Below are 14927 nucleotides of genomic sequence, written 5' to 3' on the forward strand. Positions count from 1 at the left end.
GTCAAAAGATCTAAATCCCTAAAGTAATATTTTTAAAGTTTTAATCCTTTCAGGCTGGGCAAAGTGGCTCATACCTGTAATCCCAGCACTTTGGGAGGCCAAGATGGGAGGACTGCTTGAGGCCAGGAGTTTGAGACCAGCCTGGCAACATAGCGAGATCCTGTCTCTACAGAAAATAAAAAAAATCAGCCAGGCATGATGGTGCACACCTGTAGTATTAGTTACTCACGAGGCTGAGGTGGGAGGATCGCTTGAGCCCATGAGTTTGAGGTTACAATAAGCTATGATTGTGCCACTGCACTCCAGCCTAGGTGACAGAGTTAAGACCCTGTCTTTAAAATAAAGAAAGAAAGAACTACTTCTTTCAGAGTAAATCAGGGCCTACTTAACCAGCCTCCACATCACTCCCTGGAAATCTGGCTTGGAATATGCGACCTTTGGAGGACATTCTGTGTGTGCCAGGTCCTCACCCTCCTCCTCCAACTGCCTCCTCAAGTCCACTTCTACAATTTTAATGCCTTCCAGATAAGAAGGTGTTATCTGCCAAGATAAGCAGCCTGAGTGAGAAACTAATATCAAGACACAACTGTCATCTTCAGTTTACCAGGAGAAGGGCTGGTGTGAATGGAAGGTATTCCCCCAAATGAAAAAAAAAAAAAAATTCATGATGAGCACAGGTTTGTGGTTTAGTTCCCAAAGGGCAACATTTGTGAAATTATAATAATCTTACCTTATATTTTGTATACTCTAACAAGCCTTAAAATAACTTCATAACATATACAGGGAAGGTGCTATGCTCACTTTACAAAGAAAATGAGGCCCAGAGAAGTTAAAAGACTTACCCAAGTCACACAGCAAGTTGGTAGCAGAACCAGCAATAGAACTCAGATCCCTGGGTCCAGGACTCTTTCCATTATACTAAGCTACCTCCCATATGACACAATGAAACTGGAAAAGAAAATATTTCATGGGCCTGACCTTACTAATTCCACTTCTGTACTCTCTCTTATAAGGTCACCTTCTCTACAGGCACATATATACAAAGAGAATACTTTGGGGTGTATATACACTGTATTTAACATTTTGTCAAAGAACACCTTATGTGGCAATGGCAGAATACAGGGGAAAATGACATGAAATAGTGTTAAAAGAGTATAGGACCTAGAGTTAAAAGATTTCAGTTCTATCCCTAGCTTAGCCACAGGACACTTATGCAGCCATATGCCTTAGGCAACTATTTAAGCATTCTGACTTCCTCTTCTAAGAGAATAAGAATTATAATTGCCTATACTGCTTCACAGAAATATTGTAAATATCAAATTAGATTATATATGTTAAATCTCTAAATTTAAAAAGTGCTTAATAAAAAAAGTTATTTGTGTGTGTGTGCATGTGGTTTTTTTAAGGAATATATACATTAGGTAAAATCTATGCTCAAAGTGATGGCAAACATTTGGAGATCGGCACTGCAGTCTAGCAGTCATCCTGGTATACTTCCTTTGCCAGGGAAAATGAGGAATAACAGACACATAGTAGGTATGTAATAAACAGTGAATGAAGAATTTTCAGAAGGCAGCACAGTGCAGCAGAAAGAGTGCCACACCAAAGACCTGGGCTCTAGTTGCAGGCCCTGCCACGAATGAGATGTGTGACTCTGGGCAAACTATTTCACCTCACTGGCCTCAAACTTCTACGTCTATAAACATGAGAGGGTCAAACAGACTGTGCCAAGTTCCTCATTTATAAGATAAAAGTATGGTTTTAAAACTGTAAATTTATCACAAAGGAAAGACAGCAAAGACATTTCCTAATCCAACATCCAAACTATAAAAGGAATTCTAGGGAATAAATGGTTGTACAAAGACTACTACTTACTTGCTAGACCTTGGAACTACCATTTCAGCTAGTGTTTCATACTGCTTAATCCAGTCGTTGTGGTTTAACCTGAAGAAAAGGTACAATAAGCATTGGAAAAGAAAAACAAGTCCTACTTCCTTCCATATGCAGAAGAGAAAAAAAATGAGACCAATAGGAAATTTGGCTACAGTATGTGGGCTTTTGTATTTTTCTTTGCACATGGAGAAAGGCTTAAAGGATTTGGCTCCAGAAGTTTTATTTTGTGTTTCAGTTACATAACTCCCCTGCTATACTAAAACTCTGATTAAGTATATCTCAAATCTATTTAGCAAAAAAAAAATTCAAGTTTCCTACTGGGAATGAATTTCAAATATCTTGAGTAATGCAGGAAATACAGATCGCCATCCTCTTACATCCAGTAACTATTGCAAAAGAGGCACATTCTAGAACTAGGTTTGGAAAGGGAGTAAAGCACAGTACAGATTCTAAATTATTTTCAAACTGTATGGCCAATACATTATGCCTCATTAAAAAAGAAAAGAAAAAGGCTATGCTGAAATCACTTATCATTTCTGTTCAGTGGGTATTATGAAGGGCTGAATAAAACTCTATTTACAGAAAGCACAGAGTACCAGGAAGTAATGAGTAAGTGAAGTGACAGTAAACTATGTTGCCACAGAACCTTGTGCAACAACCTTCTCTCCAGGACACTGGCTTCTGGGGCTATGGGGAGAGACAACTATGTTTGAGATTTAAAATAAAGAATTATAGTGTTCGTAGGCCAAGATAGAAAATAATTCATTATGTGAGGTGCCCTAGGTCCAATGTTTCAATTACAGGGTACTAAAAATTTCTGGTTTTGAATGCAAGTTTTAAACAATGGTTAAATGAAACAAATCTTTTATCTGGGCAAAGGTTATTTTCCTACATAGTATAAAAGCACAGATGCACAGAACTTTGCTATAAATAACCAGAGTTTCAGTATAGCATGGGAGTTATGTAACTAAAACACAAAATAAAACTTTTGGAGCCAAATTCTTTACCTCATCTTCATGTCCAAAGAAAAATCCAAAAGCCAACATACTTACAGTAAAGGGGAAAAACTGCACAAGTCAGATATTGTAGGCACTGTAAATTCTATGGAGGTGTTTTCCCTCCATTTACCAAGAGACATCATTTTCCAGTATTCTCAGTCTCCTATGCAGACGAAAATGCAGAGCACAGCAAGGAAGGCTTCATGTAGTGATGCTCTGAAAAAGACCCAAATCTCCTACCTCACTTTGGAACCCCCAAGATTCCCTGATAATAAGACTTCAGTGTAAGCCAAGAGTGAAGCCACACGCGGTTCTAATCTTCCTATGAGGGTCCAAAGGTTTCATTTTACCAGGATTAACTATGATCAAATATTCAATATTAATAACACAGGAGGCTCAATCTAAGGAGGTTTCAAAGGGTTATCTAATTCAGGCATCAGGAAACTATGTCCATAGCCGAGCCTGTTTTTGCAAATAAGTTCTACTGAAACACAGCCACATCTGTTTGTTTACATATTATCTATGGCTGCTTTAGCTATAACCACAAAGTTGACGCAGCGGAGTTCAGTAGTTGTGACAGAGATCATATAGCTCACAAAGCCTAAAATACTTTCTATCTGGCCCTTTACAGAAAAGAATTTGCTCAATTCTGTTCTAATCCCATTCGTTGTTTCTTGTAGGGCTTAATTCATCCTAACCAGTCATAAAGATTTTTCAAAAAAACAAATCCAAAGACCTTCCTATTTTGAAAAATCTAAAATCTGTATTTTTAAAAAATACAATAATTTAACATTACTTAATGTTTGAATGAGCCAACTCTACCAAGCTGCTAAATTTGATTTGGAATCTCAACTTATAATTGATGTCTCTGTTACCAGGTTATGATCTAAATTCTACTTCATGTGCCACATGAGTAAATGCTGATTGACAGAATGAATGACAAGGTTATACTTCTTTTACACTTGGATTTTATGAAATATTTCAATTGCAATCCTAGTTACTAACATTTTTCTTGTATTCTAACAAGTAATATCTTTTGTAATAGTTACAACTTACTTGGGAACTACGACCAGTAATGTGACAAGATACTCTGAATCAAGAACAAAGTCATCCTTCTTCACAATTTCTGCTAGACTTCTAGTTAGCAAACTTCCTCTAAGGAATAAGAAAAAAATCATTTGGCTGATAATCATGTGCTTCTGTAACACAAGTAAAAAAACAGCAGGCTAACCACATTCACATACACTACATACACATCTCAAGACAGGGATTAGTCTCTCTACTTTGTACATTTCTACTTTGTAAGAAGTCAACATTTAGGTGAACATATCCCACTCTTACAAGCAAAGAAATGTCAACATTTATCAAATTTGCCTCTACTGTCTACCTTTAATTATTATAACTCTGCTTTAATTATTATAACTCTGCTTTTCTCTTGATTACATGTATAACATCTTGCCTGAGAAAGTGTTATTCATCAGGTATCAATTAAAGTCCATTTCATCATAATTATGAAATTATGTCATCTAAGCACAACACCTTTAGTGTTCCCCCCTCTCCTTGGGTATCATTTGATACCAGGTAATTGTGGTTAGTTAACTCAATGATCAACTCTTTCAAATCAGTCTTCATTGGTCTTCCAGTAATCAGATCTTCCCATACTAAAAATGCCTTGCCCTGTTGGTATCACTGATAGAATTCAACCAACCTTCCCTCTGGGATTTGAATAGTTGCATGCCCAACACTGTACTTGTAACAGTCATACTATAAGATCAACCAAAACAATTGTGCCCTGTTTTTAAAAAACCTTATGTGTGAAAAACCTAAACTCAGCAAACAGATAAATAAGAGAATAATTATTACATTATAAAAGAGTCTTCTTCTATAAAATCCTTTTAAGCAGCAGGTAACTGCCATGCAATTAAACTGTTTTGATTTAAAACAATTAATTTTAGACAATTTTCAGTGAAATATCAAATGGATACAGGAATATTATTTATGAAACAAAGGTAATAAATTAGCCTCACATCTGTTCTGACTAGTCTGAATTCTGTAAACTTACCTTAATGAACTTTTCTCCATGAATTAAAAAAAAAAAAACCACCATTTTGATTACAGAAATAGCATAAATTGGATTTACTAAACCAAATCCCAACAAAATCTCATGCAGTGCACACTAATGTGCTTCCCCAGTTCTTAACATTCACATATACTTGATATGCTTACGCATTCTTTCGCTCCAGATTCTGAAGATTTCCTTTCAGGTTATTGTATGCAGACGCTCGAGATTTCAGGTCATTGTCAATCTGAGTTACTCCCTTCAATAAAGAAAAAGAAGAAAAATAAGCAAAATTTTCCTAAATCTACCTCTACTAATACAATTAAAGTAGGTAAACGTTAATTTCTATTAAAAAACACCACTAGTTTCTGATGTAAGAATATTCTAACATTTTAAAAGCACAACTTTAAAAGGTCATTTTAAAAATAACCTACTTCATGTTTAATATAATTTTGATACAAACCTTTTCTACTAAAGAATGTTTTAGTCCACATGTATTTTAAGTATTATGACTCTATTAATTCTTAAACCATGGAAATGGAATCTAGGATTCCTAATTAAAAGGCTTCAGTTCACATGGCTGAAGGAACTAAATTACTAGAGAGTTTCATTGTTACAAATACAATATTACACAAAATATTTTTTCAATAAAATTACAATTATTTTTCAAAAGAGGACTAAAACTACTAACTACTTACACAGAAAATGCAAAGTAGACTTAACATGTGAAGAACTGGTTTCAGCTTAGCTTTACCATTTTTAGCTGTGTAGCACTAATGCAAGTCACTTCACCTCTCTAAGTCTGTAACCTTATCACAATAGTAAAAGAAAGCAGATGATTAAATTTTTGGTAAGTGCCAAGAAAATAAAGCACAGTCATAGTAAGAGCACCACCTTATATTATCGAACTGCTCATTTTCTTTAAATTATATGATGACTTCAGTTAAAATCTATGATAGTTTACTCCTTCACATTTAACTATACAGTACACTGTACAACTAAAGTCACTGGGAGCCAAGGGAAGTCTGTCCAATAATTTAAACCACCCTTTTCACCCCATCCAAGTCATTAAGAATGCTGGCAAACAATTAATAGGTTGTCTATCTGCCTCTTTATAGTTCCTGTTAAGACTTTTATAATTTCTCTCAAGCTCAGAGATTTCTCAAAAAAAAGAGCTGTTAACTTGGTAAGTTCATGGATGGGCTTCAGGGTCCATGTACTCCCTGAAACTGTACATAAAACCATGTGGTACATGAATATGAGCATTTTTCTGGGCAGGGGATCAATATTAAATAGAAGGCATCAGAGAATTCATAAAGTTTAAGGTTTGAACAAGTACTATACATAAACATACTTAAGTGAATATTATCACCTACTAGAAATCTTTAATAGAGTCCAATTTCCTATTCTATATGATCTGTTACCCTTAAAATTTATATAAATAATAATTATAGAATTTTAAATGTTCTTTAACATCGTCAATTTAAGTTAACCACATAAATAAGTAAGCAATGTAAATAACCTACACATGAAAGTGTTCTTTTTAACATCTTTAACACCTAAACATCTAACATCTAAATTGTAGTAAGTATAGCTTCTGTTTATATCTGTGACATATAATTAAGCTGCCTTGTCAAAAACCTAAAAAGTACTTCATAGCTAAATCATAAAATAAATAAAGCCACTATAAATCAAAGTGTCCTACCCTGTCTCAATTCTTATCTTACCTTGGCAATTATTTCAGAAATATTTTTCAGGGACTGCTTGATTGGATATTTGGCCATATCCCACTGGAACCTTGTTATATAAGTAACCAAGTCAACTGAAACAGGGAAATAAATTAATTACTGAGGAGAAGCAATAGAATTTTTTAACAGTTTTTTACATAGCGATACAATTTAATGTTGAAATTGGCATTGAGAAAATCAACAAAGATATCATTTCTGAAGAGTCCTGATTAAATAAATGTGGAACTATTTTAAGTAACATGGATAATCAAAATTTCTATCTTGTAATCTCTTCTCCTTACTCAAAATTTTATATATTAAGATGCTCCTTTTAATTGGATGACTTAATGAAAAATGTACATATCCATAACATGCCTCATATGTAGAAGACACACTAAGATTTAAAAAGGACTTCAAATTGCCTCCTCAACAGGAGGCAGCAAAAGTACGTTTTTTTCTTTGATAACTTCCCCCAAACAAATTGAAAATAAACTTGTCTGTTAAAACCATGTGATGATTATTTCTAAAAGTATACACTTCAACAATTTTCAAAACATAGACCCTTTCACTTTCAAATGGAAAGGACAAAAAATGTAGAGCCAAAGAGACACTCAACTAATTCCTTGGAAGTTTAGTAATCAAAATGACTTTATACCTCACATCTAATAGGATCAAGGTCAGTGAAACCAAATGTCAAGTATGGCAAAGCTAACTGACAAAAGTAATTCACATCAAAATATCTTTCTTTCCTCAATTTCTCCTTACATAATACCAACAAATCAACACCACAGATGATATTTCCAAAAGTAACTCTAGATGCAGTGCCCCCCAGTGCATTCCACCTACTAGATTGATGTCCTAGTTTGTGAAATACTTAGAAGATCAGTTAAGGGGCCATAAATTAATATATTTACCTTCTGTTCTGTCTCAAAACACAAATTAACATAAATAGTAAACAATCAGATCAGAATCACTATTATAACAAAGAGCAAGAATTACTACAGTTTTCACTGATTAAATAAATATTTAGTAAACATCTATTATTTGTAAGAAGAAGTAAGATTAGAGGAACACTGAATATAAAATACAGTGACCTTATCGGAACAGGCTAATATAGTATAGAATGAAAGGAGAGGGTTATATTCTATTATAATGACGTATCATTAAAGGTGGACCTAATTTTAAATGAAACAAATGTTAAAGTGACATTTCATAAGAAAACAAAAATGAAAGTACAAATGACAACAATGAGGTCAAAGCTATCTTTATAAAGTCATTATTATACAGAGCAAACTCTATGTAAATATTGGCTTCTAGCTGTAGAGAATGTCAGTAGACTATTTTATGGACATTAAGAAATGCCATATTCAAATTTGAGGGGAAGAGGCATTACACTGCAATAAATTTAGCAGTTGTATGCTATTAAATACAAAAAGCTAGAGAAGACAGCAGGTATTCAACTGGAACAATGCAGAGATATATATCTTGGAAACTTACTTATGAGTTAACAGAAAGATCCCTGAAAGAGCCAAGGTAAATCTCTGTAATATTGCTTCTGTAGAGGACTCAACATCATATCATAAGCTACATCATTTATTATGTAAGACTGTCTTACGTGAGATTGTGTTTCAGGAGACAGGATGTAACTGGCAGCATCACCAAATTCAGTAATAATAACTGTATTTTTTAAAGGCTTTCAATTGTATTTAATGTCCATATATATATTTCTTTACATTCTTGTTTGTAGCTAAGCCATTCACTTTATGAGAGTTAATAATGATCAAATCATGTAACATTAGCTTACCTCCATTGGCTAACAGATTCTCTTGAACTTTATCTTTACTATCCTCCAGTACATCAGCCATGTATTGAGCCACTTTCTTAACCACCCTGGGAAGGAGAAAAAAAAAACAACCATTTTTAGGAAAAAGACTTAAATTCCATGCTACACAATGAAAATATTACATTGAAACATGAATTTCACTATATTTGCTCCCATTATACCTATCTTTTTTTTTTTTTTTTTTGAGACAGAGTCTCACTCTGTTGCCCAGGCTAGAGTGCTGTGGCATCAGCCTAGCTCACAGCAACCTCAAACTCCTGGGCTTGAGCAATCCTTCTGCCTCAGCCTCCCGAGTAGCTGGGACTACAGGCATGTACCACCATGCCCGGCTAATTATATATATACATATTATATATATATATATATTATATATATATATATATGTTTTTAGCTGTCTGTATAATTTCTTTTCTATTTTTAGTAGAGACGGGGTCTCGCTCTTGCTCAGGCTGGTCTCGAACTCCTGAGCTCAAACAATCCGCCCGCCTCGGCCTCCCAGAGTGCTAGGATTACAGGCATGAGCCACCACGCTCGGCCTATACCTATCTTTATGTTACAGAACAAATGGGTCTCACCTTATAAATAATGTTTTAAGGATAAAATTTTGTTATATGCCAAAATCAACTGCATAACTACAGGGTTTTAAGTAGACTACATGCAATGTATATTTTAGTCTAGAAAGAAAGTAGTGAGAAGCTAGTGAGAAACAGGTCTGTATATAGGCATATATTGATATGCCAAGAAACTGAACAACAGATCTGTCCACAAGGACCAAGAACAAAGGAGGAGGCAGGAAACTAGCATTCACCATGTTCCTATTACATGCCAGACACTGTGCTTTCACGCAGGACGAAAGGGATCTCACAGGCAATAGAACATAAGCAACTGTCATGATGAAGAATGAGGTCCTATGTTATTTATTCATTAACTTTTTTTTTTTTTTGAGACAGAGTCTCACTCTGTTGCCCGGGCTAGAGTGCCGTGGAGTCAAGCTCACAGCAACCTCAATCTCCTGGGCTTAAGCCTCCTGAGTTAGCTGGGACTACAGGCATGTGCCACCATGCCCAGCTAATTTTTTTCCTATATATATACTTTTAGCTGTCCAGATCATTTCTTTCTATTTCTTTTTTTTAGTAGAGATGGGGTCTCGCTCTTGCTTAGGCTGATCTTGAACTCCTGACCTCGAGCGATCCTCCCGCCTCGGCCTCCCAGAGTGCTAGGATTACAGGTGTGAGCCACCGCGCCCAGCCTATTTATTAACTATTTATCAAGCATCTACTATTGGCAAGGAACTATGCTATACTGGAAACTATTACATAATGCCAAAACTACCAAGGCACCTAACTATGACCTTGTCAATCCCTTGATTTATAAGACACTGAGGTGCAGAATAAGTGACTTATCCAATGTCACAAGACCAGATAATGGCAAAGCAGTGACTAGAAACATGGTGTCTTGATTTTGGAGTCTAGTGTTCTTTTCCCCATTCCATGTCTGCTTCTAGGCCCTGGGTCAGATTCAAAATTATACAAGACAGGCCGGGCGCGGTGGCTCACGCCTGTAATCCTAGCACTGTGGGAGGCCGAGGCGGGTGGATCGCTCAAGGTCAGGAGTTCGAGACCAGCCTGAGCGAGACCCCGTCTCTACTAAAAAAATAGAAAAAAATTATCTGGCCAACTAAAAATATATATAGAAAAAAAATTAGCCGGGCATGGTGGCACATGCCTGTAGTCCCAGCTACTGGGGAGGCTGAGGCAGTAGGATCGCTTAAGCCCAGGAGTTTGAGGTTGCTGTGAGCTAGGCAGACGCCATGGCACTCTAGCCCGGGCAACAAAGTGAGACTCTGACTCAAAAAAAAAAAAAAAAAAAAAAACAAAATTATACAAGACAAAATCACTACCTTTGCATTGCTTAAATCTCATTGGATACACAGGAAAATATATAAATGACTAAACACACAAGCAATCTGAGGTGAGGGCCAGCTGAGCTTACCGGGTTACAGAGAGGCATAAAGGAAAAAGGGATCACTTCCAGTTACTATAATAAAGAAAGCCTAACAGCTCATGAGTAGAATAATGAAGAATAGGAATGGTTTTGAAAGGATGATTACATGGGAAGAAAGTATATTCTTGCCAGTGGGCATCATATGATTCAAGGTAAGAAGAGGTGAAAAAGCAGTGGGCACTCAGAGAATGTGAGTCCAGACTGAGCAGAGCGGCAGGCTGAGCAGCGGGGGAGCTTAGTATAGGAAGGGGGTGGTGGGCAGACTGTAGACAGACAGCCTCTGATGTCAGACTCAGGACAGGGATGGAACGCAGTCAAAACAAGGCTTAGGACAATTGCTCTGATAACTATATGCTCAACAGATGGGAGGGGAAACTAAAAGACAATTAAGAAACTCCTGTAACAGTTTAAACATGAACTAGTAAGGGCTGGAAAAAGGTAACAGAAGGGCTAAATTTAAACGACAATTCTATGCTGAGTGATCTCAAGCCTAAAAAAGTGGAACAATTTCAGAAACAATGATGTAAGCCGTAAGTCTTTGGCATGATTAATTTGGGGTTTGTATATACACTTAACTGTGTCTCCAAAATTCATCCATTCCCTCAAGGAGACAAAGCATTATTCCCATATAACTTGATAAGCATCTTGTAAAAAGAACCATTTGCTATGAACATTCTAAAATGTGCACGTTTACCACAGAAATAGTTCAGGGTGTAGAATCTCCTGGTGTCAAATTTATAAATGTAACATTACATAAACCAGAACTTCATGATCTCCCTGTGCATCTCTGTAAGAGCATTTATGTCAATGTACACACTGTCACCTCAAAAAAAATCTGCTCTAATGATTAGAATATTGAGAAAATATAAGCTATGATTTACCTCATATGCCATATACCACAATGTTCAGACTTTAAAAGTTGGAGCGTACAAATCATTAAACTATCAGCTGTCAATTCTACCAGAGTCTTACAACAAGACAGATATGAGTCTTAAATTCCTCATATCTTTCAGGAAGACCGCACAAGATGGGCTTGCAGAGCAGTATAGAAAGAATAGCTGACAAACTGCACAACTTTCAGTTTTACAGACCAGACTAATTACATTTGCCCTAAATACTTTTTAGATTCCATCCCTAAAAAATTTGAGCAAACTTTAAACCATATTCAAAAGTGACAAAAACTGTAGTTTAGAAAAACTCCTCTAATATAACTAGATTTTGAAGACAAAAGCATCACTATCTTCAAATAAACATCCAATGTTCATGGATCAAAGACAATATGTTAGGATAGTAATACTCCTCAAATTCACTGAGAGACTCAACATTATCCTCATCAAAACTCCAACTGATTTCTTTGCAAAATTTGACACTGTGTTCCTAACATTCATATGGAAATGCAAGAACCCAGAATAGCCAAACAATCTTGAAAAAGAAAAATAAAGTTGGAGAATTCACTTTCCAATTTTAAAACTCACTACAAAGCTACAGTAATCAAGACAATGTGGTACTGGCATAATGAGAGAAATAGCAATGAAACAAAACGAGAGTCCAGAAATAAACCCTCACATTTACGTTCAAGTGATTTTCAGCAAAGGTGCTAAGAATTCAATAGGGAAAGAATAGTCTATGCAACGAATGGGGCTGGGATAACTGGATATTCGCATGCTAAAGAACAAAGCTGGATCCTTACCTCTCAACATATACAAAAATTTGAGTATATACAACATATACTCAAAATAAATCAAAGAACTCAACGTAAAAGCTAAAACTATAAAACCCTTAGAAAAAAACATAGACATAAAACTGTGTGATCCTGGATTAGGCCATACCAAAAACGCAAGCAACAAAAGAAAAAATAGACAAACTGGATTTCATCAAAATTAAAAACTGGCCAGGCATGGTGGCTCATGCCTATATTCCCAGCACTTTAAGAGGCCAAGGCAAGAGGCTGGCCTTGGAAGATAGGCCACTTGAGCCCAGGAGTTTGAGATCAGCTTAGGTAACATGGAGAATCCCCATCTCTATAAAAAATTTTAAAATTAAACAGGCATGGTGGCACACGAGTAGTACCAGATATTCGAGAGGCTGAGATGGGAGGATCACTTGAACCTGGGAGTTCAAGGCTGCAGTGAACTGTGATCACACCACTGCACCCCAGCCTGGGGGACAGAGTGAAATCTTGTCTCTACAAAAAAAAAAATTATTTAAACTTTTGTGCTTCAAGGACACAATTAAGAAAGTAAAGACCACCCACGGAATGGGAGAAAATATTTGCTAGTCAGATCTGGTAAGGAACTTATATCTTGAATACACTGTATAAAGAACTCTTACAACTCAATAATAAAAAGACAAATAAGCCAATTAAAAATGGGCAAAAGATCCAAATAGACATTACTCTAAAAAAGAAAAACAAGTAGCTAACAAACACAAGAAAAGATACTCCACATATCAAGGAAATGTAAATCAAAAATAGAATGAGATACTGCTTTATACCCACTGGGATGGCTATGATCAAAAAGACAGATAGTAACAAGTGCTGCCAAAGATGTAGACAAATTCAAATCCTCATACACTGTTGTTGGGAATATTAAATTGTGTAGCCACTCTGGAAAAGTTTGTCAGCTCCTCAAAAAGCTAAACATAGAGTTACCATATGACCCAGCAATTCCACTCCTAGGAGCGTACCCAAGAGAAATAAAAACATATGAGCATATAAAAATTTGTATAGAAATGTTCATAGCAACATTATTTATATAAGCCAAAAACTAGAAACAAACTAAATACACATAAACTGATGAATGGATTAATAAAATGTGGTATATCTATATAATGGAATATTATTTCGTAATAAAAAGAAATGAAATACTGATACATGCTACAGCACAATGAACTTTGAAAAGAGCATGCTAAGCAAAAGAAGACAGTCACAAAAGACCACATATTGTATTCCATTTATATGAAATGTCCAGACCATACAAATGTATAGTGGCAGAAAGATTAGTGGGTGGTTGGGGACAGGAAGTGACTGCTAATGGGAACAGGAACAGGGGATGATGAAAATGTTCTAAAATTGATTGTGGCAATGGTTGTACAACTCCACGAATATACTAAAACTCAATGAATTGTATACTTTCAACAGGTGAATTGTATGGCATGTAAATTCTATCTCAATAAAGATTTTTAAAAACAGAAACACTATTTTCACACTTCAAACAGGTGCATTTTATTGTATGTAAAGTATACCTTCATAAAGTTGATTTATAATCATTTCCTAAAGCCATTCCAATAAGCAGAGTATACACGTGATAATAAACACAATGTCCAGGAAGCCTGACAACACTGTCTCCCATTTTGCTCTACTCCATGCATGTAAGTACATTACCCTTCTACAAATGCATCCAGTTTAGCCAGTTCATCAGATAAGCCAACCAAGACATCCAGTGTGCCAACCTAAAAGGGAAATACAGCATTCTGTTACTTAGGTTTTATCGTTTTTTTTTATAAGATGATACGTCTTGACTTGAAGGTCCCATAAATCTCAAGCTGTCCATATTTTATCTCATAATGTGCTAGTGTGGTTAAAAGACGTTTGCCAGACATTTCAAAGCTATTTACATGTACAGGATAATCCTCTAATTCATGGGTACAAGCAGCATTTAAGATGTGAAGACTTCTCAAAGACAGGCCTGTGCTTGCACTGTTCTGTGACAGTCGGTCATTTGAAGTTCTGCTTTATGACATAGGCTCTTAAGCAGGAGGTCCACGGATGTGCATTAGAGGGTCAGTCTGTTAAGTGAATTTGTACGCAAAACTATGCATAAATGAGCATGTTTTGGAGGAAATGTCCTGTCTTGAAGGCATCTATAACTCCAAAAATATTAAGAAATGGTAATTTTAAGTATTTCTTCAATGAATGCTGCCTATGACTGCCTCACTTAGTTAACCAGCAAAATGTAAACATCATGATCTTTACATTCTTTACAAAAGTTCAGTCAACTGATTACTGGCAACCTGTTTCGCTTTGAGGTTACTATATTACTGATCTTTAATAAATGTTAAACAGATTCTCTATATTAAATAACTAGGTTAGATTAACAAGTATGATTAGGTAGGTGCTATGGTAATATATTTACAATGTTAGCACAATATGAATTTAATAACAAAAATTCACTATGATATTTAAGAATATATATAAGATTTTCCACTTCTGAAAATATTTGTGAATGTAATATATCAAATATTTTCATAATATTTCTCATTATAATTTATAAAATAGCAAAAAAGTCTAAATAGAAAAAGATATTTCATTTTGGTAGTTTACTCCTAAAATTTCAAAGAATAAGATACATTTTAAATTATGCCAATTGCTAGAGAGGAGGTTTTCTTCTCAAAGAAACTGGATG

At 35.5% G+C, this 14927-nt stretch overlaps 1 protein-coding gene across 1 annotated transcript in view; it reads right to left on the minus strand.

The window, feature by feature from the left end:
* ATP6V1C1 (ATPase H+ transporting V1 subunit C1) overlaps positions 1 to 14927 on the minus strand; it is a 42440-nt gene that overhangs the window by 10578 nt on the left and 16935 nt on the right. The window contains exons 3-8 of the mRNA XM_045561906.1: positions 13907 to 13974; positions 8482 to 8567; positions 6678 to 6772; positions 5118 to 5209; positions 3948 to 4046; positions 1876 to 1944 (exon numbers count right to left, since the gene is read on the minus strand). Coding sequence (XP_045417862.1) covers positions 1876 to 1944; positions 3948 to 4046; positions 5118 to 5209; positions 6678 to 6772; positions 8482 to 8567; positions 13907 to 13974 — 509 coding nt within the window. The remainder of the gene's footprint in view (positions 1 to 1875; positions 1945 to 3947; positions 4047 to 5117; positions 5210 to 6677; positions 6773 to 8481; positions 8568 to 13906; positions 13975 to 14927) is intronic.

This window comes from Lemur catta, chromosome 9 (genome assembly GCF_020740605.2).
Source record: "Lemur catta isolate mLemCat1 chromosome 9, mLemCat1.pri, whole genome shotgun sequence".
Lineage (NCBI taxonomy): Eukaryota > Metazoa > Chordata > Mammalia > Primates > Lemuridae > Lemur > Lemur catta.